Consider the following 26,627-nt stretch of genomic DNA (forward strand, 5'->3'; position numbering starts at 1 on the left):
TTAATTGTAGGCAGGGAAGCATACTGTTGAATGAGAAGGCACTGATCACACGTTAAAAATAAACACAGCAAGCTTAATATTAGATGGAGCAAGCTGGTAGAGTTGTCAGTTCAGGGGAGATGTATGTTACTGCTGAAGTTCCTTCTGGAGTCAATTATTGCTGTTTGGCAATGTAAGCTTTAATGCTGCTTGCAGCATGTTAAATAATAAATTAGAGCAACACTTTGTGGTAACATTTTAGGAACCGAATTGATCACACATTCCAACATGCTAAGAATACTTCCCTTGAAAACAGTACAGATTCAGTTGAGTCATGGGCTGCAACCGTATTAGGCTGATCATATTGAACTTGAAGACAGAGGATTTGGGCAGAGGATGTGGGCAGGGTTGAGTGAGTAACCCTATATATGTTTACCCAGAAATCAATTCCTATTGAAGTAATTGTGGATGGAATTGCAGTATGAAGACTGTGTTGTCCTTCGCTTCATTTATTCTCATTTTAAAGAAGATGGAATGAAGCTAAGAAACCTTGCCAAGGGCACACCCAAGATGGTGGCTCAGCCAAGAGCTGAAACACAACCTCATCTTCAGACTTGGCAAGGAATACCAGCCCCTCCAAGTGTCCCTATTTTCCAGGGTCACTCCTAGATTTACAGAAGCCGTTCAGGTTTCTGATTTCATCCCGGAATGTCCTGCTTTTCCTTAGGATGTCCCTATTTTCTTTGGAGAAATGTTGGCGGGTATGCGGGTAGCAATCCCAGGAGCCTTTGCAACTGCACCCCAACAGCCAAGTGAATCTGACCCACAGCCAAGCACTTCGGGGTACCAGCCTACCTCTGAATCACAGCCAGGTACTTTAGTGTACCGTCTACTCCTCCCGTTGTTTCCAGCGATGAGAAAGAGTGAGAGCCACCATTGATGCCAATCTGGGAAGTGCTACTGGTTTTTCAAAGGTTTCAAGGGTTTCCAAAGGTTTAGAGGGTGTTTACAGGCTTTTTAGATGGTGTTCCCCACCGTACATGATTCCATGTACAGTGGACCTTCGGGTTACGTTACCTTTGGGTAACGTAATCTTCGGGTTGCGAACACGGCAAACCCAGAAGTGGGTTTGCCGCTCACGCGTGCGCAAAAGCGGTCCTCCGGTTACGAAATCTTCGGGATATGGCTGGGCCTCCAGAACGGATCCTGTTCGTAACCAGAGGTACCACTGTATATGTATGGTCCTGGGAACATAACCCCTGGGTAAGTGGGGAGACCCCTGTATTTGTTCCCAAGTTACCACTAAGTTCTTAGAGAGGAATGGAGATTGGATGGGCCGTTTCTGGGTTCCTTTGCCTTCTACTAACGCTGCATCAGCTGGCTCATGAAACCAAAAGCCTTGGCTCTTCCCCCTTGCCTTTCTGGCAATCTATCAGAAGTGAAAAAACCACACAGCATGACAATCCAAGCTGTTATCTCTACAAGGGTTTTGAAATCCTGACTTGTTTGTTTTTAAGGTGCTGCTATGGCGTTTAAACGGTTGTCTTAGCTGTATAAGTTACCTTTTTAATATCTTACTGCAGTTTTTAGTGGATTAAATAGAGAGGCCACAGTATTTGTGATATTTAGGGCTGGCTGTATGAGGCAGAGTCTAATATTTACAGGGCCTTTCTCTTCCTTTTGGAAAATTAAAAGCTTGCCATGTTTGCAACCTTAAAGGGCATCTGAATGTGATTTCTTTAAGTCTCTCATTTTTAGATTCCTCGAAACAATTTTGCATCCTTATTTCACATGTTAAATTTTTTTAAGCTGCTGATAATGATATTGCAGGCAGATTGGGTTGGGTTGTTGCCCTTTCAAAATTTTGTTTGCCTCTCCTCTGCTGGAGATTGGCAGCTCTGGTTCCTGAAAGAGGATCTACTGCTCTATAATGCAGGAGCAGTTTTTTCTTGGTTTCCATCTGCTTTTATAGGCATCCAGATTTCTTTCCATCTGACGATGGGTGGTAAGCCAGTTCTTTGCATCTACAGAATCGGGAAGTCATTCTTCCCTCGCCCTTCTCTGGTGATATCCATAGGATGTGTGTGGACACAGGCAGGGGGAGGTTTTTATATTATTATATATTTTTTAAAAACCCTAATGATTAGGACTCAACTGAATTAACATGGGAAATGGTCCTGCAGAAGAGATTGTACAGTAGGGCATTAGATTAACAAAGTAAAGTCTCAATACAAAGCTCAAACCCTCTGTTCTTATAAAGAATTTTTTTACCATGGCATATATATTTTTCACAGTTCAATAGTTGCTCATCCTGGTTTTTTTTATTATCCCACGGCTACTGATGCCAAACCATTTCTCATAAAGCAAAACTGCTACTGGCAATTCACAGAGGAGACAGGAACGCAACTTCAAAGCATTTAGCGTAGAGCAGTAAAAATTAATTAATTACATGGAATTATGTAAATTGATTGCAGAAAGTAGCACATATGATTAGAGCTTAACTTCAGTTTAAATTTTTTTTTGCGTGTGTGCTGTAAATTCAAACACATGGCTAGGTGTATAAAGGCAATCTTTACAACTGGGTTTTACACATAAACCTACTCGTTTAGTTGGCAGTTTGAACTTGTTATCTCTGGTTGCAGAAGAACTGTGCTGTGCATGTAGATGTCATTCCGAGTTCTCAAATCTTCCACCTTGACGAGGTCTAGGCAGTTGTCGTATCCATGCTGCTTCTGTGGAGAGGATTGTATTGATGTGAGTTTCTTTAACCAAATTGGGAAGGGAGGCTGCCTGAGAACCAAAGGTACATTACCTTCGAGTTTTTGATAGCAAAAAGGCAGGATATAAATGTAAGAAAATAAAATAATAATAATAAATTGTGCAAGCTCCAAACACAGTAGCTTAAAGCTGCTATCCTGTGCACATTAAGAACAAACACAATTTAACTCCATGGAACTCACTTGTTTCCCATGCCTGGCCAAATCTGATTAGCTCCATGGCATTGGGAGGTCATTAATTTTTATTATTCTGTTCTTCATTGACTAGGACAGGGTTTCCCAAACTTGGGTCTCCAGCTGCTTTTGGACTACAATTCCCATCATCCCTGACCACAGGTCCTGCTATCTAGGAATGATGGGAGTTGTAGTTCAGAAACAGCTGGAGACCCAAGTCTGGGAAATCCTAGGCTAGAATCACTAGGGAAGAACAAAGCCCAGGGATGGTGGTAGTGTCGCAACAGTATTGGAGAGGGAAATAGCAGTGAAGAAATGCACCACTGTGTCTTTCTGGGAAATTTCCCCAAACATGTTAAAAGGGTAAGCATTTCGCACAGTCCTGTTGTACATATAAGCAGTTATAGGGTCTAAGCCTTTGCAGGCTCATAGGCCTTTGCAGGGTTTCTAGTCATAAATAGCAATTTTCATTGTGGCTGGAAGGCCAAAGAACGTCATTGCACACTGAAGCTCTGACAATGTATTTCTAGTAGGCTATCTCTCAACACGCTCCTAATAGACACCAACTCAACCAATTATGTTAGTGTAGCCTTGGACTGTACCAAATTTAAATTCATCTAGATTTTTACATTTCATTTTAAAAAGGTTGCAGTGTGAATCAGAAAAGCCTTAATCATTTCAGCCTTGCGCATAAAGATTGAAAGGATTAAAATAGAGTTGAGTAAAACGTTAGAAGTTTAAGATCCTTTTGAACGGAGATAAGGAATGTACCCTCTTGACATCATTAAAATACTTCCCTCCCCCCATTTTTCGTACAACTAACCCATTGCCCTCATTTTCAGGGCTCAACTACCTTGCTGTTCGCACAGCTGGGAGCACAAGCAAGCTTATATTTTCAGAACTGAAAAGAGCTACTGCTGTAGCAATCTGTCCACAACTGAAAAAACCTGTGTTAGCTTCAAAAGCACTTAGGTTCTACCGGGTGGATTAGATAATGAAGCATTAAGGTCATTTGCCACACCTGTTTTCTCTGCAGTGTGGCTTTGTGTATGGTATTCCTTTGACAGACTTGAAGTGAAGGAAGCAGCAAATACATGGATCTTTAAAATGCAAGTGTTTGAAGTGTATGTGTTTAAAAGGATAACCCTCTTCGGTTGCATCTGATGCAAGGTGGAGGTAAGAAAGGTGAGATATGTGGATTTGGGAGCCCCAAAGACACACATACGATGGTGATCTATCGTGGAAGCCATTGTTGCTTGCTTTCTATGTTACTTGGATTTGCTTGAACCCTGTGTGTGATCAGGTGGCTCTGCAGACCTTGTTGTTTAGTCGTTTAGTCGTGTCTGACTCTTCGTGACCCCATGGACCAGAGCACGCCAGGCACTCCTGTCTTCCACTGCCTCCAGCAGTTTGGTCAAACACATGCTGGTAGCTTCGAGAACACTATCCAACCATCTCATCCTCAGTCGTCCCCTTCTCCTTGGGTCCTCCATCTCTTCCTCAGTCGTCTCCTTCTCCTTGTGTCCTCCATCTTTCCCAACATCAGGGTCTTTTCCAGGGAGTCTTCTCTTCTCATGAGGTGGCCAAGGTATTGGAGCCTCAGCTTCAGGATCTGTCCTTCCAGTGAGCACTCAGGGCTGATTTCCTTCAGAATGGATAGGTTTGATCTTCTTGCAGTCCATGGGACTCTCAAGGGTCTCCTGCAGCATCATAATTCAAAAGCATCAATTCTTCGGTGATCAGCCTTCTTTATGGTCCAGCTAACCCCTCCCTAAACATGAGGAAGGTCAGGGACAAGGTGGGCGGGACTGTGCACTTTGGGACTTTGTGGGGGTGGGACTTGAGCGCATACCCCTCCATGCCCTTGTTCATGGCTACAGCATCTGTGTAATCTCCAGAAATCTCTGTGTACAGAGTCTCATTCAGCCCACAGTGCTTTGTTTTGGCCACAGTACACAGTAAAGGATGATGCAGTGGCCAAAGAAGAAAGAAATCAATAAGGGCTTGGAGTCTGCTCCCAACAATTCACTTTGGTGTGGTCAGGCAAACCATGATTAAGGGAGGATGCTGGGACTACATGCAACACCAAGTCATATTTAAAACAATCCAAGGTTCGAAAGCCCGCACCAAACCAAGCCTTCAGGTTGTAGTTCATTGGCAGTAAATAAACCATAATGAAACTATTAGGCAGGGGTCACACTTGATAATAAGCTATGGCTTAATAAGCCATAAATCAGTAAACCACCAGCTGCTCCTCTTTCAAACATGTAGAAGACAATTTGATTTTCTGGTCTAGAATTTATTTGTTTTTGTTTATTTTTTTCCATTTATACGCATTGGTGGAAGTACTGTTAGGTTTTTCTGAGGTCAGTCCCGCTTTTTCCTTACTGCTTTTGTGCATTTTGCAAAGTGGCAGAATTAACTGTCTTGCTGGAGAGGCTCCTCTTGAGTTGAGGATTCTCTCTCTCCCCCCCCCCCCATCCCTTTTCTTTAGGGATATGCTGAATTCTGCAGTGAGAGAGAAGATGTAACTTGTCAGCTCTATATCCTGCCAGAACGGCTTATGTTCACTTACCTTTCAAACTGATGCTAGAGGAGAAGAACCAGGCTTCTTCTAAAGTTCAGCTTCTCTTTTGTAGCAAGTCCAGAAGCTTTAATAATGCTGTGTAAAAATCAGGGCTCAAAATTGACAATTGTTTTGTGGCTGGTGGCAAGTTGAAATTGTGTGCAGGTGATCAAGCAAGGAAACGTTTGTGAACTGGGAAAGTTTGTGTGTTTTTCTCCCCAGTTTATACAAATGAGTACCGTAGGCATTTGGGCTAATAGCTTTTTGTGAACCTTTGTGCTAGACTAAAAGGTATTAGCCTTCCTTTGCGTTCATCTTGGACTCTTACTGCTTTTGAAGACGATTAACTAGGTGGAATGAAAAGTTGATTGCCTCTCAGTGCATGCATTTCTGGTGTCTTTCCTTAAAAAGGAACTGTTGGCAGGTGACATGGGAGAAGTAGAATGGAGCTTTGGTTTGCCGAATAATTCAATTTAGAAATCCCTGTTGTTTCACAGAGGTTTTAGTTAACACGGTGATTTAAATATCTCTAGTCTGGCATTAACACCAAAAAATTACACAAACAAGTCAAGAGCTTTGCAATAACTTGAATGTCTCAGTTTTACTTCCAAAAGTATGCTAGTCCCTTAGAGCAAACTATCCCATCAGTGCACCTGGTTTCTGAAATGTTCACTGAAAGAGGAAACATCCAGCTGAACTGAGTAGAACTTAATTTCCAAGTGAGCATCTTCAGGCCTATAGCCTTTGTATAGATCAGGGGTCGGCAACCCGCGGCTCCGGAGCCGCATGCGGCTCTTTTACACCTTTGCCGCGGCTCCGCAGATCCTCGGGGACCCTGAGCAGAAAAGCAGAAGTGCCAGAAAGAGGAGGGGGGTGGAGCTGGGCAGCCGAGCTGGGCAAAGCAAGGCGGCGGCGGCAGCAAAGCTCGAGAGGCGGCGGCTGCTGGGATGGAGGAGGAGGTGGAGGCAGCCGGAGAAGGGCTGCTGCTGCTTCTGCCACCGGAGGGAAGTTCTGCCAGGCGGCTTCATGGCTCATAGCTTCCCCCGGGGTAGGATGGGCGGCAGCGGCAGCGAGGGGAAACGCTCTCCCAGGCCACACTCTCCTCAGCCCCGCGCGCAAGGCACCTGAGGCGAGGGAGAGAGAGAGCGCGCGCATGCGCGCTTGAGGGAAATGGCGGGGCGGGGGTTTTGTGTGTGTGTGTGTGTGTGTGTGAGGGGTGGCGGTGGTGCTTCGGGATCCTTTTCCGTGCCTTGCTTCTGACTGGCCGCCGAGTTGAGGGAGAGTACCTGAGGTGAACCACAAAATGGGCCCGCCCTCCCTGTCAGGGTGGAAGAGGTGAATAACGTCAGAAGGGGGTCCAGAGGTAGCCAGCAGGTGCTGTGATGCAGCATCTCGGCCTCAGAGAGAGGCGGGGGAGAACGAGAGCAATTGCAGAGGGAGGGGGGCTGTTAGGCACCAAAATCCTGCATGTGGGATTTCCCCCGTTCTCTCATGCCTATGCAATTCCTGCCCTTCTCCCTTCCCCCTCGAGATTTGCTGCAGAGACAAGCAAATGAAGAAGACAGGGAAGAGTATTAGCTGACATGGCCCCGGATCCCATGGAAAGCACCACAGATTCCTTTGCTTACCAGCTCTTTTTATTTTAAGTTGGCTTCAAACCTGTAATTGTGTAGGTGTATGTATGTATACATATACACACATAAATATTCATATCTCTTCCCTCTCACCTTCCTTTCACCCAGTTTCTCTGGCACTGGTTTATAAATGCTGCTATGTAGAAATGATGAGAAAGTTGCACCAGCAGAAGGAATGGATATGCTCTGTTAGTAAAAAGAGAGGGAGTTGAACTGCAGGGAGGGACAGACACTTTTCTATGTATTAATTTGTATAATGCCCTCTATGCACATGGTGCTTTGCAAAAAATGGATATGAGAGGTACCATACCCCTCTTTGCTATCTGAAATAGACTCTGGGAAAAGAGAGAGAATGGGGGAAGGGGAAGAATGTGTGGTTATTTACATTTGGCTTGTTTTCTGGCTCCCAGTTTTTTTTCTCTTTGGAAACGGGTCCAAGTGGCTCTTTTTGTCTTAAAGGTTGCAGACCCCTGGTATAGATGAGTACAGGAAGGGGGTTGGGGAAGTGATAGTTGAGTTTAGACTTTCAGAAGACATCTGAAGGCAGCCCTGCTTAGGGAAGCTTTTAATGTTTGATGTATCACAGTATTTTAATATGTTTTTGGAAGCCGCCCAGAGTGGCTGAGGAAGCCCAGCCAGATGGGCAGGGTATAAATAAATTATTATTATTATTATTATTATTATTATTATTATTATTATTATTACTATTATTATTACTATTATTATTATTATTTAGAGCATTCTAAACTTTGAGCAGGAGTCAAAACTTTTATTTAATGGGTACTTAATTAAAACTAATGAACCATGTTGTTCATTACAAGCTTTTCTTGGAGAAATGTGTGCTTCTGAACGGTCCTGTCATCATGATTACTGTTGCCATCCTGTAAAGCTCAGCAGGAAATTCTAGGCATGCTTATTTAACTATCAGGGCTTCTTAATTAGCTTTGAATATGTTTCTCTTTTTAGAAGGCCCGAGCTATTTCATAATGCTGGAAATAACTGTTCCTTTTCCAGTGATAACTTCCTGTCAAAAACACAGTGCCTGAAACACTTGATTAATTGGAAAGGTAAATGATCGCCATGGTCCCATGTCAGAAGTGCTTATGGTACAGAAAAAACATTAGGTGCGACTCGTACCACCATTCATCATAGAAAGAATTTCAGAATCGCAGTTGCATTGAGAAATATAGGGAGAAGTGCACCTTCTCAATTTTCTGCAGGAGTGCATGCATTTGTATTGAAATGAGCACCTTATGAACAAGCAAAGGCAGGTGCAGGAGCATACAGTCAAGTGAAACTATTTATTATTATTGTTATTATTATTATTATTATTATTTGTCATCATCTCTGGCTCACATAGAAGATAAATCTCTTTGATCTGCACTCTTCTTTCCAAGTAGTGTAGGATCCAGTACATATTTTCATGTGCTGAACAGTTCAGTGTTCAAAACTCCCATTTTGCGACAGGGAATTTCATTAGCAGTTTCTGAGCTCTGGGTGCAGCGCCTAAGATTTCAGATGAAAACTGCAGAGTGGAAGGAAAGGAGGGCCTTTTTCTGCCTCCCCACTTCCAGCTACTCTCTGAAGACAGGAGAAGAAACCCTCTTAAGAATATTAGGGGGCCAGTCAGGAGAAGGACTAGACCATGTGAAAAATGAAGCTGCAGTTCATTCATTTTCAGCTTTGTATTCTTATGAAAAAGCATGCCTAGACATTTCATTGTTGCGCAGATAACCTAGGTTTAAGGTGCCATTTAGCTCCTAGAAACTAACATCGGAACATCTGTGCTATATCAACAAAGCCTTTTACTACGACCATATGCTGATTGCTAGATCAGGGTGAATATTTTGAAGATCACTGTCACATGTAGATGCAACAAGACACAGTTAAGAAAAAATAAGGTAAAGAAATAACGGGATATGAACCTGATAAATGAAGTAAGGTGAACGTATAACAATGTGCTTTTGGAAGCCCAGCTAATTTGCTGTCTCTCAACTGGGCAGCTACCCTGTTTTGTAGAGGTGCTTTTCCCCTTACAAAAACACACATTTTTCGACTTTGATAGCAAACTGTGAAACACACCCAAGCATGCAGAGTTAAAATTGACTTAGCAGTTTCTGAAAAATGTGAAGCGATCTGTTATGGTTATCAAATCAGGCCTTCAGTTCTGTCATCTTGAATCAAAGTGTGCATGTTCTGTAAAAGCTTTCAGAAAAGCACTTCAGGACCAGTTCTCCTTTAAAACATTGCAAAACAAATATCCATTACAGTTGCTGATTGTGCTTGCAATATACTTTGTGAGCTTTTAGCAAAACTAAAATAGGAAAACAAATTTTGGAGTTGCTAGTCCTCCCCAGAGAGAAAAATGTTTGTGTACAACACTATTCTGTTTTGAAATTAGAAGCTTAAGTTATTGCTACCGTTCATTTGGAAAATTAACCAGTTAACAAACTGAATCAAGTACAAGGGAATAATCAGAATGCACAGCACTGTAACATGTTGATTTGGGTTGCCCATCAGCAACACATCATTCAAGAAAAACTGTAAGTATAAATGACTTTGGACGAATGTTTATCTTACCAGAACAACCTGGAAGCTTTACTTGTTAAAAGGGTTTAGGTAACTGAGATCAGGGTGCGCTGAAATGGGAAGAAGCTATGCCCATCTCATGAGTGATGTGCTTGCTTTAGTGGTGTAGGATCCATCCGCAACAGAGACGTTCCATTGCACTGCTAAGCGTAACATGGGAATTGGCTCCTAAATGGCACGCCCATGTTCCACTGCCCCCTATTGTAATTCTAAAGCCCTATATTGGGGTTCCAAATTGTGTTTTGATCCTACAAACTGATGCCAGCCTCTCCAGTACACCTAGGAGGTGTGCAGACTCAGGCTGGGAGATACTCGGTTTTCAGCATTGTGATACATCACCAACTAAACATTGCAGTATACTGATAAATCACAATGTCTGAAATAAGGATAGAGCTATGTAGAGGCATGGGCTGGCTTCGTGGTTTTTCCTGCATCGTGTTTTTTGCTGACATCTGCTCTTGTGATTTGCTGCTCCCTGCATGAGGCCAGGGAGAGCTGAGCTGAGCTGGCAGAGTTAACGGGCTGCAGGAATCTAGAGAAGCATTGACTGGCTTAACGGTTTCTCCCACGTTATGATTTTTGCATAGTACACACACTCACACACACTGATTCATGATATATTGCCAGTTCAAAAATTAAGAAACTGATATCACATTATGGACTTCAAACTGGTTTTGGATTATATATTGATTTATCGCCCAGCCGTAGTACAGACTGTGGTAATCTGTATATAACAGGGGGCAGACGCGGGAAGTGCAAACCTGCTCTTGCTCCTCATATGATTGTAATCAGGTAGTACATGCCAAATATGTACCTGGTGTCTCGATGGTTATCTCAGTGGTAGGCGGAGGTGGCGAGAGAAGAGAAGAAAAGAGGGGAGACCTAGGGTGCTGTCAGCGGTAAAGGTAAAGGACCCCTGACTTTTAAGTCCAGTCGCGGATGACTCTGGGGTTGCGGCACTCATCTCACTTTACTTGGCCGAGGGAGCCGGTGTTTGTCCGCAGACAGCTTCCGAGTCATATGGCCAGCATGACTAAGCTGCTTCTGGTGAACCAGAGTAGTGTACGGAAACACTGTTTACCTTCCCGTTGGAGCGGTACCTATTTATCTATTTGCACTTTGATGTGCTTTTGAACTGCTAGGTTGGCAGGAGCAGGGACTGAGCAATGGTAGCTCACCCCGCCACAGGGATTCGAACCACCGACCTTCCGATCGGCAAGTTCTAGGCTCTGTGGTTTAGACCACAGCGCCACCCGCTGTCAGCAGTAGCCTTTCCCAATTTAAGGGCAAGGGAAAACTTTATCTAACATTTACAGATACGCTCCAGATTAACAGTATGTGATTAATTGGAACATGGTTGAAAAAGAACACTATCTGATTGCTTCAGGTTTGATCCTATGGGCTGATATGGGGTCAAGATTGAGCCCAGGGCTGCCAATCCAGGACAGCACTGCATCATGTGGCTTTGCTTTGATATCCTAGGTTATCCTAGGGCATAATGATCTTGTTCAAGATTGGTTCCCAAGGATGGCATAATTGGACATTTGCTAGTGCCCCAAGCCTGCCTGGGGGCTGGCTGCCATAACAGAAGTGACCATTCTTACTTTGTAAGGAGTGCTCAAGAAGATTAGATGCAGCATAAGAGAAGTCTTGGCTTCCATGTCCTGTTCCTTTCAGGTTAAGGAGGTCCACCAGGTGGTAGTTTACGCAAAGGGCCCCCAACATTGCTCATGTTGCAGGATGCATGGATTGCTTTTGTTCCAAATGGAAGGAGAGAGAAAAAGGAAAAAGGAAGGGGGGGAAATCTCAAGATGTGGATTTGGTTTTATTTATAAACAAGCCCAACACGTTTTAGATTGCATAAATTGACACATTGGGCTTGCTTATAAATAAAACCATATCCAGCATCTTGAGATTTTCCTCCTTCCCCTTTTTCTGATTTATTCTGGGTGCTGACCGTTTTCTTACTATTTATATAGATGGGGCTGAATGGCTTATGTGCCACAATGTGGATGTTGTCACTGTGACAGAGCCACTGCCTCTTGTAGCCACATGGTACAGGATTGCAACAACCAGCGAAGCAAGGAAATTTGCACTGCTTCTTTCTGTTACATACAGTGCAGTACAGCTATGCCATCACATCTTGGCATAGCTATAATGTACTGTATTGTGATTGGGAAAGCCTGTTGAAAAAGTTTATGGATTTGTTAGCCGCTCTTAATGCGCTTGGTTTTGTTTTGTTTTTAATTTGCTTCTAAATCAGTCTTCTGACAATATAACTAGGGCACGATGTATGCTACAGATCCACGAAGCATAAATATCTCAAGGATATAATTATCATGTTGTGGTGGTTTGAAAATGTTAATTGGAAGCTAACATTTGCCTTCCGAGCAGATTCCTTCTAAATATTTTATCATCTTCATGCTAGAACTTGTGGGGAGATTAGTGGCTAAATTGTAATAGCCGCTGTCTAGCATCTATAAATTGATGTAATAAGCATAGCGAAACCTAATTTGCCAAACTGTATGATATCATTATTAGTAAGTGTAGTTCATCTCATGCTTGTAGGCATATAAAGATGTATATCTGACTGGAGGAAAGGGAAAAGTTATTGAACCGCAGTGACCTTAACAAAATATGCTTAGTCTCAATTCTCCAGTAGGGAGCTCTTGCGGGACCTGGGTGTTTGCCTGCATGCACATAAATGCCAGCAGTGCTTTAATAGGAACTGGTGGTGTATGTAATAGATAGTTTGCAAAGAATTAACTCTTCTTCATTCCATAAGGTTAGTGACCTCTTGCTGGATTTATCCTGGATACTTTTGTCATGAAAGGAAAGTAAAACTGGCAGTTCTTCTCCGGCTCAGATTTTTACCTCAGCCAGATAAGTATTTGGGGCCTTGTAAAGTTTGCCTTTCCTTTTGAGAGAAACTTCACTGAGTCTCTGAAGTTCACTTCATTTGGGATGATTTTGATAGCATCCTCTACACGTGCAAGCAGTGCAAAAATCACAGCGAAAAGACATATGGGAGTTTTCTAGAGGATGACTCACAATGTGCTTAGGAGGAGTTACCTTGCTGAGTGAAAAGCCACGTTTTACTTTGTTTTTTATTATGTCTTTGTATTTTGATTTTTATTGTTGTTATTATTATTATTATTAATAATAATAATAATAATAATAATTTTGTGCTTTGTATACTGTAATTTTCTGTTCTGAACCATCCTAGGGCAGTACAGTGGTACCTCGGGTTACATACGCTTCAGGTTACATACTCCGCTAACCCAGAAATAGTATCTCAGGTTAAGAACTTTGCTTCAGGATGAGAACAGAAATCGCACGACGGCGGCGCGGCCACAGCGGGAGGCCCCATTAGCTAAAGTGGTGCTTCAGGTTAAGAACAATTTCAGGTTAAGAACGGACCTCTGGAACGAATTAAGTACGTAACCAGAGGTACCACTGTATACAGATTTAATTAATTAATTAATTATTGTTATTATTATTTATATATTCTTTTCCCTTATTGAGTGTAATGAACATAAGAAGAATCCCGCTGCTGAGTCCTCATGTCTGTCTCGTAATAAGACAAAAGCTGCCCAATCTTAATTGCAAAAGCAAAAAATAGATTTCGTTTGCTAAAACTTCTCGCCACAACTTCTCACCATTAGAATCAGGTTCCAAGCAAACATGTGTATGTAGGCTAGAACTTCACACAAAGTCTGATTTTGCTGCAGTAGTTTTCTGATAAACGGATGACATTATTTCGTGCTATATATATGTTGCAGGGAGTGAGTACTGAGAAAGGAACAAATCCTCTGTGGGCATATGTGAACTGGTTCCAGTCACGTGAATAGCTGTGTGCTAATTTAAGTTGACAGCTGTATCAAAATGGATTAGCGCCACCACTGCCAAACTCTCAGAGTTTAAACTTTCCACACATATTAAACATGAAGGAGAATTTTAAAAGCTTGAAATAATTTTATATAAGCCATTTATCTTGTTTTCCTTGAACCCTGGGAGACCCCAAGTCTGCAGATTGCCACATTGCTATTATTATTATTATTAATTATTATTAATCCCCCTCCACCAGCAGGTCACAGGGTGAGTTATAGAAATTTAACATTCAGTATTCAAAACAGCTAAAACAAATTACAGTCTCAGAAATAGGATGGGGGTCCTGAAAGCACAAGGCACAAATGTTCCAGGCCAGGGTAAAGATGTTTGCCTTCAGTGGGATGTTATATTATTGTGATATTTATGTTGCGGTTGTATATGAACTACTTTGGGAGTAAGTATCAAGGAAGTCAATAGAAACTTTCACCTATATAGTTTTTTAAAATTAATATTAAATAATATAAGTATGATAAGTCCCAGGGAGCCGGGAAGACGTGGGTCTCTGATTGTGTATTGTAGATTAAGATATAAGGCTGATAGAATATAACATTTTGTGTTTGTGTGGGTGTGTTTCTTTTTTTCTATTCCTCTCTCTTTTCTTTTCCTTTTTATTATTTTTCTCTCTTTAGATAATAGCTTTGCTTGTTTTTTTTATGGTATTTGTAATGGTTCTAGGGGTTGCTCGTGCGTAAATTGGCGCCACACTTGGCTGGGGTACCTGGGTGAACCCTTTCTGTCCGGACAGCCACCCACCCGTGGCTGTCTCAATCGCTGGCAGAATCCGTCAGTGGGCGTTTCTTGAACTTCTTCCAGCAAAGAAGCTCTTTGACGCCCAGTCCCCTCCTACTCTCCCTGCGCAGAAGCCTTCTGCGCAAGGAGAGTGTGGGCAGCGGAGGACCCGTGCTCTCCCCGCTGGTCTCCGGCGAGGAGTCATGGAGCCCCCTTGCCGATTCCCCCATCTGCCCCCCTTCTCCACTGGTGCTACGCTGATTTCCTTCCCCAGCAGATGGGCTGCTTCTCTCCCTCCTGGGATGCTCTCTGGAATCCCTCTGGAGCCACCCTCTCCCTCTTGCTCCGATGGCAGTTCCCTGACAGTATCGTATCTTGAAAATGTTTAATAAAATTTATTCAAAATTGAAACTGTCTCCAAGGAGACCTACATTCGTTTTTTCTGTAAATATGGGGGACAGTTTTAGAGATGAAGGAGAATAAGGTAATAGGGCAGATTGAAGAATGTTTTAACATGTCTGCCTGGAGTAGAGGGGGAGCAGGAAGCTACCTTTCATACAGGTCCCATCTGAAAGGCCTTATTTGGAAAACGTAAAAGAGAAAATTAATGAAAAAGTTAATGGTTCCTCTCATTTGTCTACTTGCATCTTTGCTGCGTGTGCAGTCCCACACTTAAATATTTTGTTTGTTTGTAACATAACAGCCCAGCTTAGCTCTTCTCCACCCATTGGGTGTGAATTGACACCTCCACATTCTACAAAGGTGTCACAATTTGCATGATTTTGATAGCTTGGGAAGAAAGGGTTGACTATCTGAATGACCGGTGCTAAAAGCAAGCATTTGGATGCATCAGGTTTTCTTATGATTAAGGGAGGTAATAGAACAGTCATCCTTCTTATTGCTGACTGTTGAGACCCATTTGTCCCAAGGGCCGGCCCTGGGTGTCTGGACTGCATACAGTCTGGGGCCAGAATGCCTAAATCTCTCTTTCCCCTCCTTCTGTGAACTTCACCTTGAGATCAGGTTGAGCAAGCTCCATGTTGTGTCCCACTGGTATCGGAGGTATGTTTGACATGTGGGAGAGAGCCTTTTTGTAGCTACGGTCAGATTTTCAATGGTTTTTGGGTGCCTTTTTAAAAGACCTGTTTATTCCAGCTGACAGTTTTGTCTGCTGCTCTATCTGTAACTTCTTGAACTGTTTTGAGTTTCTTTTGTGTTCTAGATGGGGACTTGTTTTGGGCATCTTTGGGAGGAAAACCAGGGTATAGGTTGATGATGGATAAATTTTTAGTTTCTTGCTCCTGGCACCTCACCACTCTCAGTTTTCATGATGCATTGAGATGGATGGATTATCCCCAGTATATGAGTGTTCCTCTTGTCTCCCTTTTCTTTATTTTACTGTGCTGTTTCATAACGCTTTCTCCCAGGTGTTTGCCGCTGGCATTTACAGCACTGCAGAAACCTTTGTTTAAAATCTTGTCGTCCAAAGCAGCTCTGCACAGATAGAGCCCCACCAAGCCAAATGCAGGTTGTTGGTTATCTACTGTGGTTTCCCTATTTCTGTTATCACAGGCAGGCAGCAAAAAACAAGAGAGTTCTTAGTCTCTAGTGGGGTGAAATGCGAGGCAAGGGGGAGTATGTTCAGCTTGGCGGCTTATATGCTGTGTAGGCTTGATCTGAAGAAGCCTTTAACAACTTGGTGCCCACAAGATGTTTCAGAAGACAACTCCCAGCATCCCTGACTCTTGTGTCTGGGGCTGTTGAGAGTTGTAGTTGAAGGTTGGGGTAAGGCTTATTTTTCAACATAGTCAAGAAAAACCCATCTCATTCATAGAATGTCTGGAAATGGTGCCACGAGGCCCGTTTTGCATGTTACATTATTGTAAAATAATTTAGCCATTCTGAGATCTCAAAGTAATATCATCATGGCTTTCAGAAACAGCATGACTATTTACTTTTCAGGCACCTCAGGAGATATAGATTGAAATAACTGCCATGGTGTCCAAAATATGAATTATGACAGCATGAATGATTGAGATTTTCCCTCTGGCCATGTATACTTGGATAACACAATCGAGGACCCATCCCTAGAAAACTTTATAAAAGCTGCAGCAGGCAATGTCTTTATTGGGACCAACCAAAATGTCACAAACAATGAGCCCAGGAAATTCCTGAGTTTGAAAGACTTCACCATGCCACCTTGGAGTTCCCTGGCAAGCCTTGCCCTATTGTATTTTGTGGTGCCATTGCATTTCACAGTGTGGGCAAAATGTTGGGATCAAGCCTTTTCCATATTGAGTCACATTGGACACAGGAAGGGGGTGGATAAGAAATAATCTTGTACTGCAGTTGGAGCTGCCAGTAGCTGTTTTCATCACAGTGGATGGGTGTATGGCAGAAATCCCTGTAAATAAGTAGATTAGATGAATACATGAATAGGAATTTTGGGTTCTGCTAGCCATGGTAGCCAAAATGCAGCCTCAGTTTTCCGAGATAAACAGTTCTTATCTACCATATGTTCAGGATTAAAAGCAGGGAATGGGTTCCACCATTGTGTCCTCATTTAAGCATCCATGAAACAGATGTTGTTGATGGGCAGACTTCTGTGGTAGATGAACCATTAATTTTATCCGACATGGATTTTGTGCTCTGAGCTTCCTGTTCCTTCAGAAGTGTCCCAACAGTGTGATTCCCTCCAAGTCAAGAAATGATTGTGGAGAATTACAGAATCATAGACTGCATTTTCTGGCTTTATTCTCAGCAGCCCTTGCTCAGGCCAGAGTAGACATCTGGCTTATTCCAAGTGAATTGAATCTGAATGTTGTATTTTTAAAATTTTGTTTGTATTCTTTCTCTGTGTGTATATTATTGAAGGGTGGTGTACAAATTCATCAAATAAACACAAACACATGTTGTTTTTAAAAACAACTTCTTACGCTGCTTATTTCTATTTTGTTTATTTATTAGGGTGATCAATGCGGGTAAAAGTACACACAATGAAGACCAGGCCAGTTGTGAAGTACTTTCAGTCAAGAAGAAAGCAGGAGGAACTAATTCCACACCAAACAAAAACTCCTCTACTAAACGGAGGTCTTCGTTGCCAAATGGGGAAGGACTGCAGCTGAAAGAGAATTCAGTAAGTTGCCACTTCCTTCTTTAATCTGTCCACAGTGAGATGGTTGCTTCACTTGCAGAATCCTTGTGCAAGTAGTCTATGCTACAATGCTCTCTAGTAAAACACATGTGTGTAAGCATGGCAGTTGTGGATAGAATGGGCAATAGCTCCCATTCTTTCCAGCTTCTGGTGCTGTCTTTGATCGCTCAGCTTGTTTTGCACCCCTAAGAACAATTGTGTTGAAAATGTGGGCTGATTTATAAGCTCTGGGTTCAGCTCCTGAAATTCTTCCAATGATTGCTTCAGCTCACAATGGCCACCAACTTGGACGGCTTTAAAAGAGGATCAGACAAATCCAGGGAGGAGAAAGACTATCGGCGGGACTTGCTATTGCACTCATTCCTATCTCTGAAGTCCACATCAGCCTCTGGTTCACCCCTGTGAGAACGGGATGTGGGGCTCAGATAAGCCTTTGGCAGAGCTCTTCTTATGTGCCAACCTGGCAACCTTGTCCTGTACTTACAGCTGCTCCAGAGCTATGGTTTGAAACTTAGTATAATAAATAAGGGTTAGGTGATTACAGCTGGTCATGGTGGCTGCTGTTTTCTTTGCAGAGGGTGAAGCTCTGCTTAGGATGCCCAGGTTGTAAGGCTCATTAGCAGGGAGCAGAAGCTGCTGTTCGCCTCCATGATTCACCTTAGCATGTATGGAGCAGTGACATTCAAAATTACGTATGGTATCCAACTAAGACCCATTTAGTTTAATGGACATGCTCATTTAAGTCCATTGGTTGTAGAGCATCTACTCTTCAGGGTGAGCAAGTTGGCTACAGCTCTGCAGCTTCTGCTCCTGATGCAGCCAGAGACAGACGCAGCTTCTCCCTTTTCCTAAAAATGCCAGTTGACCTGGGGCCAACAAGAGGGAGAAGACTTTGAGCTCCCCCCCCCCAAAAAAAACTTTTGAGAAATGAAAGTCTCTAGCCCTTGTAGAAATAGAGACAATAAAGCAAAATGTGTGAAATGAACCTGGTCCAGCCTTTCAGTGCTTTTAGAAAATGAGAGTAAAGTCACAGCTGTGATTGCTGAGTGCTGTAGAGAAATTCTAGAACCGCAGGTGTGCCAGGAAAGATGAAAAAAATGGCCTTAACCAGGAAGTCCTTTGTCTAAACAACAAGGACTTGCTGATTCATTTTGAAGCTGATCTTTGTTTTTCTTTGGTAAAGAAGTGGCTGTTGCCCAGAGAAAACAACCAAGGAATTCAAGATTTTAGTTTAGCTGTGCCCACCTAAAACCACAAGTTAGCTGCAAACACAGGAGTCTGTGTGCTCTTTCTAACTGATTTAATTTCATTCAGAAATGTGATTTCCCCCTCTTTTGAGTATGCAAACATAAAAAGAATTACCACACACGTCCAGCACATTTTAGTATATCCATATTTCAGGGGGACATTGCAGCAGAGAGAGAGCATGGGCTATGTCACCCCTCCAAAATAGCCCAATTTTGTTATACAGTGGCAGGTGGATTCAGGGTGGGAGGACTGAGAGAGGAGTGTACGACAACCCTGAAGTGTAGGCTGGTGTTGCTATACTCTAGTCTCTTGGCTTTTTTTTAAAAAAAGGAAAATGCAGTAAAAAACAACTGGCTTTGCATGGCTTAGGGGTAGCACTGGTGCAGAGCAGGGCTCTTGTGCCTGAAAGTTCTTTGACAGGCAAAGATTCAACAGGTTAAGTCATTTCTAGTATCGAAATACAGTTACGGAAAAGTTTTAATTTGCTGACCTCACTGTCAGACATCTTAGTACTTTTGTGTAGCCTCATATTTTTTACCTCACTCGCTAATGAGAACACAATTTTGCCTAGAATATAAATCATATGCAAATCTGTGCCCTCTTCTGCTTTAAACCCAGAAAATCTTGCTCACACACCTGTTTCTATGCATTGTGTATTTTTTGAAGGAACGTCTTGTCCTCAAATAAGATTCAATAGTCTAACTTAGGTAACTACCTTACAAATGTTATCTGTACCTTTGCTGTTCCATGGTTCATTTCCCAGTTCTCTGGGTGCCTCATTTTAAAACCGGTTAAAAATTTAAAATATGTATAGATGATAACATGCTTTGAAATACATAGCCTGAGTTTATTGAGCTTCAGTGTTTCAGAAGAGATTAGCTTTAAAATATGATTGCTGCGAAACGCTTGCTGCTAGAGGGCAGTCTTGTTCCAGAAGCTAGCCCATTTCACTGGGCTGCCTTTTTAAAGGAATCTGAAGCTGGCCTTTTTTGTGTGCCACATTAATGTGTAGTAGCACAGAAGTGAGACATTTCATTCAGCGTTTCTTGCTGAGATATTGTTGCATCTCTCAAAACTTATTAAAGCAAATGGATAAAACCTGAGGGGTGCAAGCACTTAGGAGAAGTCTCCCAGCATGACATCAACTAGCAGACAGCCTCACAAAGATTTTTTGGGGGGGGAAATCTAGTAGCTTGGAAATGTACTGGTTTACTCCTTAAAGCAATTTTAATTACTGTGACATGTGCTTTTTTCTTAATTATGATACACACATCCACACACCCCTCCCTGTATTGTTAATTCTCTTCGTTCAGCCAAACTTCAAATTTTGGATTTTACTGTTTTTTTTTTGTTGCTGCTAATAATCTAATGTTTATGCATAGTTATCAAATATCTGATTGATCTTGTTTTGTCTTGGGTTACTCCAATCTTGTTTCATAAAATGAGGCTTGTGTTTTTATTTTTGGTCATAACCTGCTTTGAGGGCCTTGGGTGGAAAAGCAGCATATGAATCTAATTGTAAATGTAAAACAAAATTGTGCCAGGGGATACTTGGTCAGATGCATGCAGTGAGTGTTTATCCATATATATTGAACTATGCTCAGAAAATCAAACCCTGCATGCAGGGTGTGAGTCTTGTTGACCCTGCATGCACTGGGAGTGAGTCTTGTTGACCTCATTGGGGTTTAGTTCTGAGTAGACCTGCCAGTTAGCAGGGATACGGGTGGCGCTGTGGTCTAAACCACTGAGTCTCTTGGGCTTGCCGATCAGAAGGTTGGCGGTTTGAATCCGCAAAACGGGGTGAGGTCCTGTCACTCTGTCCCAGCTCCTGCCAGCCTAGCAGTTCGAAAGCACACCAGTGCAAGTAGATAAATAGATACCACTGTGGTGGGAAGGTAAACAACATTTCTGTGTGCTCTGGCTTCTGTCACAGTGTTCTGTTGCGCCAGTAGTGGTTTAGTCATGCTTGCCACATGACCCGGAAAGCTGTCTGTGAACAAACGCTGGCTCCGTCGGCCTGAAAGCGAGTTGAGCGCTGCAACCCCATAATCGCCTTTGACTGGACTTAACCGTCCAGGGGTCCTTTACCTTTACCTATTTTATAGCTTACCTATAAAATACTTTTATAAATAAAATAACACAAATGTGTCACTTAATTATTTTTTTAAAAAACTACCTGGTAGCGGATTTACAGGTTTTCCAGCAGCAGAACCACAGTAAAACTGGTTAGTATTGCTGGGTGTCCTGTCTCAGGGGTGACAGCCATCCTTGGAATTGGGAATTGACATTGGGAAATGCATTTGTTCATGACTGGAGCCACTCTTAAAACCCCATTCTTTTATGTTGTTGTTTTGTTTTAATAATACTTACGCAGGAATCGGACGGCGTATCTTTCCACTACTGGTCGTTATTTGATGGGCACGCTGGATCTGGGGCGGCTGTTGTAGCATCAAAGCTGCTTCAGCATCATATTGCAGAGCAGTTGCAGGAGATTGTGGACATCCTGAAGAACTCGGCCGTCCCTCCCCCAACCTGCCTGGGGGAGGAGCCAGAGAGCATGGCTGCTAACACCCGGACACTAACCAGAGCAGCCTCCTTACGGGGGAGTGTTGGCGCCCCGGGATCACCCGGCACCCCTCCGACTCGCTTCTTTACGGAGAAGAAGATATCTCACGAGTGCCTCATTATGGGGGCTATTGAGACAGCTTTCAGGGAAATGGTAGGTGTCTCTTCTGCTGTGCTTAGTAATCTAATCGTAGGATCCTTCTCTGTTGTTTTGGGTACAGCTGGGGGGGGGGAGGGGGAATTGACATGCTGACATCAGCACATTTAATAAGTTTGTCTGCTAAAGATAAATATATGCCAGTCTTCTTAATGGTATTGGGCTTTTACTGGCAAAAGGAACGTCCACTAGAAACCTGTGTAACGGTCCTAATATGAGTAATTGCGGGCACACAGTTTGTGCCTTAAGTGTCACCGGTGAGAGCTTCCAAGTTGCAGTCTAAAAGGGGGTACAAAACACTGGTTTAGAGTTAGGCAGCCATCATGATCCATGTGGCAACTATTGCAGTGGTGCACCCAAGAATCTGTGGCCTGACTCAGTTAACCTAGACCTGTTTTTCTTTGCTGGGTCTACAGTAGACTTCACCGGAAGAGCCCCAAGTTGATGACAGAATATAACTAGAGTTTATAGCCAGTATTTGATGCATTGCATCATCTTCCCCAGTGCAAATGTAACGCTGACTTCATAAAATCATGATTTGTACTCCAAAACTAGTTTTGTGAACTACTGTTCCTGTGCCTCATCTCTACTTTATAGACCACTTCCCCCCCCTTCCTATGTTAACCATGTTACATTGTGTACCATTTCAAACCATGGTTCCTCCATAAACCAGGGTTTGGAGTAGATTTGAAACCCTGTTCCATCTTCCCCTCTTGCTCTCTCCCTCTCCCTCTCTCTGTTTTGTCTTGGAATGTATTTATGTGAGAAGCTAGAAATTTTATTTTACACATGGAAGCTATGACAAAATGTTGCCATGTTCCCATCAGCCAACCATTCCCCTCTCTAGAACACTCCATTCTGTGTCATCTGATTTGTTGTTTCTCCCTCCTCTGGCCCTAACAAAATCAGTTGGCATTCTGTAGCCACTGAGGATTCTCAGTCCTCATAAGACTGTTTTTGGGTGTCTTTCCAATAGGGTGGTTTTTTATTTTATTTTTAAATTTTTATTTCTGAAAACCTTCAGGTTCCCCCAAACCTGCTGTTAAATTCACAGTCACCCCTGAACTTTGGAAATATAGGGAATGAATTGAGTTCTGATTAAATGTGTTAACATTAATTTAGGAAGAATTGTGGAGACTAATCAGATTCTGAGATTGCATTTGCAAGTCGTATTGATCACATGTGTTATGATGGAGAGAAAAAAGGCCCTTTCTTTGTACAGACTTTGCAGAATTTTTCCTCCTTTGTTGTCCACTGGCTGCTAATAATTAAATTGTTCTCAGTAACTAAATCATTAAATTGTTTGATAATTACTGTTCTGATCATCTCCATAGGTTACATCTTTTGTGGTTTTCCCTTCTTTGATACTGCTTCAGAGGCCTTAGAGAGACCCTGTTGTTTAAAAATAATTGGGGTTGAAAAATAATTGAGGGCAGAAGCATGAATTAGCGAGATAAAATTAAAAGTTGTTTAAAACATTCATATTGATTGACAATTAAGCATGAAAACCAGAATATTACTGAACTATGTAAAAAAAAAAAAAAAGATCTTGGTTTCACCAGATGAATATAAAAAATAAGTTAATACTTGGGAACCCCTTGGTAAAAATGCTAGCTTTACATTTTAGGTTTTCTTGCATTCACACCTACAGGAATTTGCAGAGCAGGTGCAAAATCTTGAAGCTCTGATGCCCTTTTTAAAATGGGCAGTTTCCAGTCCATACAGTTGTATGTGAGAAATCCACAGGTTTGATCCAGAGGTAGCTTGCTTGAGTAGTTTGCCGTTTGTTTCACGGACTATTGACCTGTACACCACTACTATATTCTTCTGCTGCCACCAATTTTGTGGGGAAAAACCCAGGGCCCCCCAGTGAAGTACTGTGTCTCAATCAGGTAGAGTTATCAGTGAAGATTAAAGTTTATTTCAAACACAAACAAGTTTTAAAATATATTCGAAATGCTGTCACTCTATTCCCTCTCAGTCTTGGCTCGGTCTCTGACTCACTCTGACTCCTCTATCCCCCCCCCCAAAAAAAAGAACCAACTGAATTAACTGTCAAAACCTCTGGGCTGAGCCTCAAAATCAGGTAGGCTCCACCCCCGTGCTTTCTTATTGGTCAACCTATTAACCCTTTCTCTCCCCCAATACAAACGTAGCCCCAAAGAATGGGCAAATGCCACAAGTAGAAAGGGACTTTCCCACCCATGCAAGTTGGCCCCATGATTGACATTGCCTTCTTCTGCTCACATTGATGTGTGCGGTCTTCTGTCACTCTCCTTGCACTCCATGCTCAGAACTGGCATCTTGGAGGTCCCCAAGGGCTGCAGTTGAAGAGGAGGGATGTGGGAAAGCTTGTCTTGTGAGCAGAGTTCTACCTGTGTTTCTTTGGGTCCACCCTGCCCTGACCCAACTAATGCGATTCTCTTGGGAAAGCCAGGCTCACACGTGTGTGAATTGGGCTGACGCGCATCTCTTCCTTGCTGGATTGTTGACCGTAGTTCCAATCTCAGTCTGAAGCATTTGGTCTCATTGCTTTCCATTGGATGTGTGGTCCTGTGTACATTTGGATATGTGCTCTCATCCATGTTTTTTAGGCAGTTTGTCTTATGATCACATTTTGTTTATGCACAGATAGAGCTGGATTGGGATGCGGGTGGCGCTGTGGGTTAAACCAGAGCCTAGGACTTGCTAATCAGAAGGTCGGCGGTTTGAATCCCCGCGATGGGGTGAGCTCACGTTGCTTGGTCCCTGCTCCTGCCAACCTAGCAGTTCGAAAGCACGTCAAAGTGCAAGTAGATCAATAGGTACCACTCCGGCGGGAAGGTAAACGGCGTTTCCGTGTGCTGCTGGCCACATGACCCGGAAGCTGTACGCCAGCTCCCTCGGCCAATAAAGCGAGATGAGCGCCGCAACCCCAGAGTCAGCCATGACTGGACTTAATGGTCAGGCGTCCTTTAGAGCTGGATTAGGGCCAGCAAATGTAAAAAGCTCCATTATTTAGGGAGCTTCCTGACGACCCACCACTCTGCCCCTGCGGCACTAATCTCCTACCTCCCGTCCATTACACTACCCCTCAAAGGGTAAACAAAACTTCACTTGATCTCCTGAGTTCAGAATAAAGCATGCAGGATTTATAGGAACACAGGAAGCTGCCTTAATATACTGAGTCTGGCCATTGCCCATCAAGCTCAGTACTGTCTACCCAGACAGGCATCTCCCCAGGGCTCTCACTCCCAGCCTTCTTGGAGATGTGTGTGTGTGTGGGGGGGGAGGTTTGAACCCTGCATCCAGAGCAGATGCTCTTACTGAGCTATGATCCTTGCTTCGCAAGTGGGTGCTGTGTGCTGATTTTAATCAAATTTGGATATAGGAAGCTGCCTCTTTCTGAATAAGCATTGCCTACACTGACTGGAAGCAGCTCTCTAGGGTTTCAGACAGGGGTCTTTCGTGGCCCTACTTTGTAGGAGATGTCAAGGATTGGAACTGGCACCTCTTAGCATGCTTCTTGATTTATTTTGCGTATCAATATGCAGGGGATTTGATCTTCACTAGAACCACCTCTTTATAGAAGTGCAGCAAATCCTATTTACATCTTATTTTAACATTGGTGAGTTTTGAAGCGATTAGATGTAAAAGCACATACAACTAGAAAAAAATAATTATTATACCCAGTTTGCGTATTGCCATTTATCAGAGTAACAACTTTTGATGACTTTAAGCATGCACAGGAACAAACCTGCATGCAGCAGTATTTCCTGCCAGTGTGGTGTAGTGGTTAAGAGCGGTAGTCTTGTAATCTGGGGAACCGGGTTCGTGTCTCCGCTCCTCCACATGCAGCTGCTGGGTGACCTTGGGCCAGTCACACTTCTTTGAAGTCTCTCAGCCCCACTCACCTCACAGAGTGTTTGTTGTGGGGGAGGAAGGGAAAGGAGAATGTTAGCCGCTTTGAGACTCCTGAAGGGGAGTGAAAGGCGGGATATCAAATCCAAACTCTTCTTCTTCTTCTTCTTGTGGGTCATGTTCAAATGTGTGTGTTTTTGTTTATTTATTTTAAAAAGTATTAAAAATAAATTCAGCTAATAATAACAAACCATTTGACTCACCTCCAGAATGCTTCTCCACGCTGAATTTAACAAAACGTACAATAAAAATATTAAAGCGGTAGGGAGATAAACGTGGTGCGTTTGTGATATGAACAGCTCCACTAGCTTTTGAGGGCTTTGTGCTTTTATACCTCTGTGTTCATCAAACACTATGAATACTGAATAAATAGCTTGTCTGGAGGAGCCTGAAGTGCAGTTCACACTTGAGCCAGTAGGTGGCCTCATTGGGCAGTTTACATCTTGCTCCAGCTTGTTCCTGTCACAAAACCATCACAGATATTCGTAGAGCAAATGGGATTGAGCCCTCAGTGCTGAACTGCACAGAATCTTATTTGTGACAGATGCTATTAGCATCACAATCCATATACCCTGCTTCAGCCCACTTGGGGACTGCTTGCTGCCAAGTCCTGCCAAGCAGTCCACTTAACTTTCTCACGTGCAAAATAACTTTCCTATTGCTCTACTTAACCTGGTGCCTACTGGATCTGAAAGCATGATTGTGGGGCTTGGTTGTCAATACGAATTGTGTGTCTTATCCCTCGTTGTCATAGTTCCTGTTTGTTACGGTGCGTTGACCTCAATACATTTATTTTCCATAAGGGGAGTGGGGATGCCCTTCTGGGGCACGACATGACCTGAAAGGGGAATATGTAGCTAAGGGCCAGGAGACAAACCACTAGCCAGTCTTTTCTCCTGTGAGAAGTCTAGTCTTATAATTAATAACGTTAAATGGCAATTGCTAAACAAATTGGCTGTTTTTAATATGTGGAAAGCAATGCTGTTGGTTTGTTTGTGCGCATTTTGATCCAGTCTTGTGAATGCTCCAGGGATGTAGTCCACGTTATAATGACAAACGGCCTGCTTCAGGCCCCCCACCCCAGGGTATGGAAAAATGAAATGACTAGATTCTACTGTATTTTTGCAAAAAGGACTGCAAGTGCGATCTTCTTTGTGAGGAAATGTATTTGTCTCCCGTTTGGCAATGTGCTATGTGTACACAACTCTGCTCTTTTGGCAGCTGTTCAGTATTGATACTCCTGCTAATGTTATGCATTCTGTTC

The 26,627-nt window shown here is 42.9% G+C and overlaps 1 protein-coding gene across 2 annotated transcripts in view; it reads left to right on the forward strand.

Annotated features, from left to right (window-relative positions):
• Positions 1-26,627, forward strand: part of PPM1H (protein phosphatase, Mg2+/Mn2+ dependent 1H) — an 80,981-nt gene that overhangs the window by 16,515 nt on the left and 37,839 nt on the right. The window contains exons 1-3 of one of the 2 annotated variants that reach the window (XM_081878000.1): positions 16,630-16,745; positions 17,307-17,475; positions 21,116-21,460. In XM_081878000.1, the coding sequence (XP_081734126.1) occupies positions 16,723-16,745; positions 17,307-17,475; positions 21,116-21,460 (537 nt within the window). In that variant the 5' untranslated portion in view covers positions 16,630-16,722. Of the gene's footprint in view, positions 1-16,629; positions 16,746-17,306; positions 17,476-21,115; positions 21,461-26,627 lie in introns of those variants that run through there. The other variant, XM_081877999.1, reaches the window with a different exon arrangement.

The sequence above is a fragment of the Podarcis erhardii genome (assembly GCF_964252035.2).
Source record: "Podarcis erhardii genome assembly, chromosome: 10".
NCBI classification, from domain to species: Eukaryota; Metazoa; Chordata; class Lepidosauria; order Squamata; family Lacertidae; genus Podarcis; species Podarcis erhardii.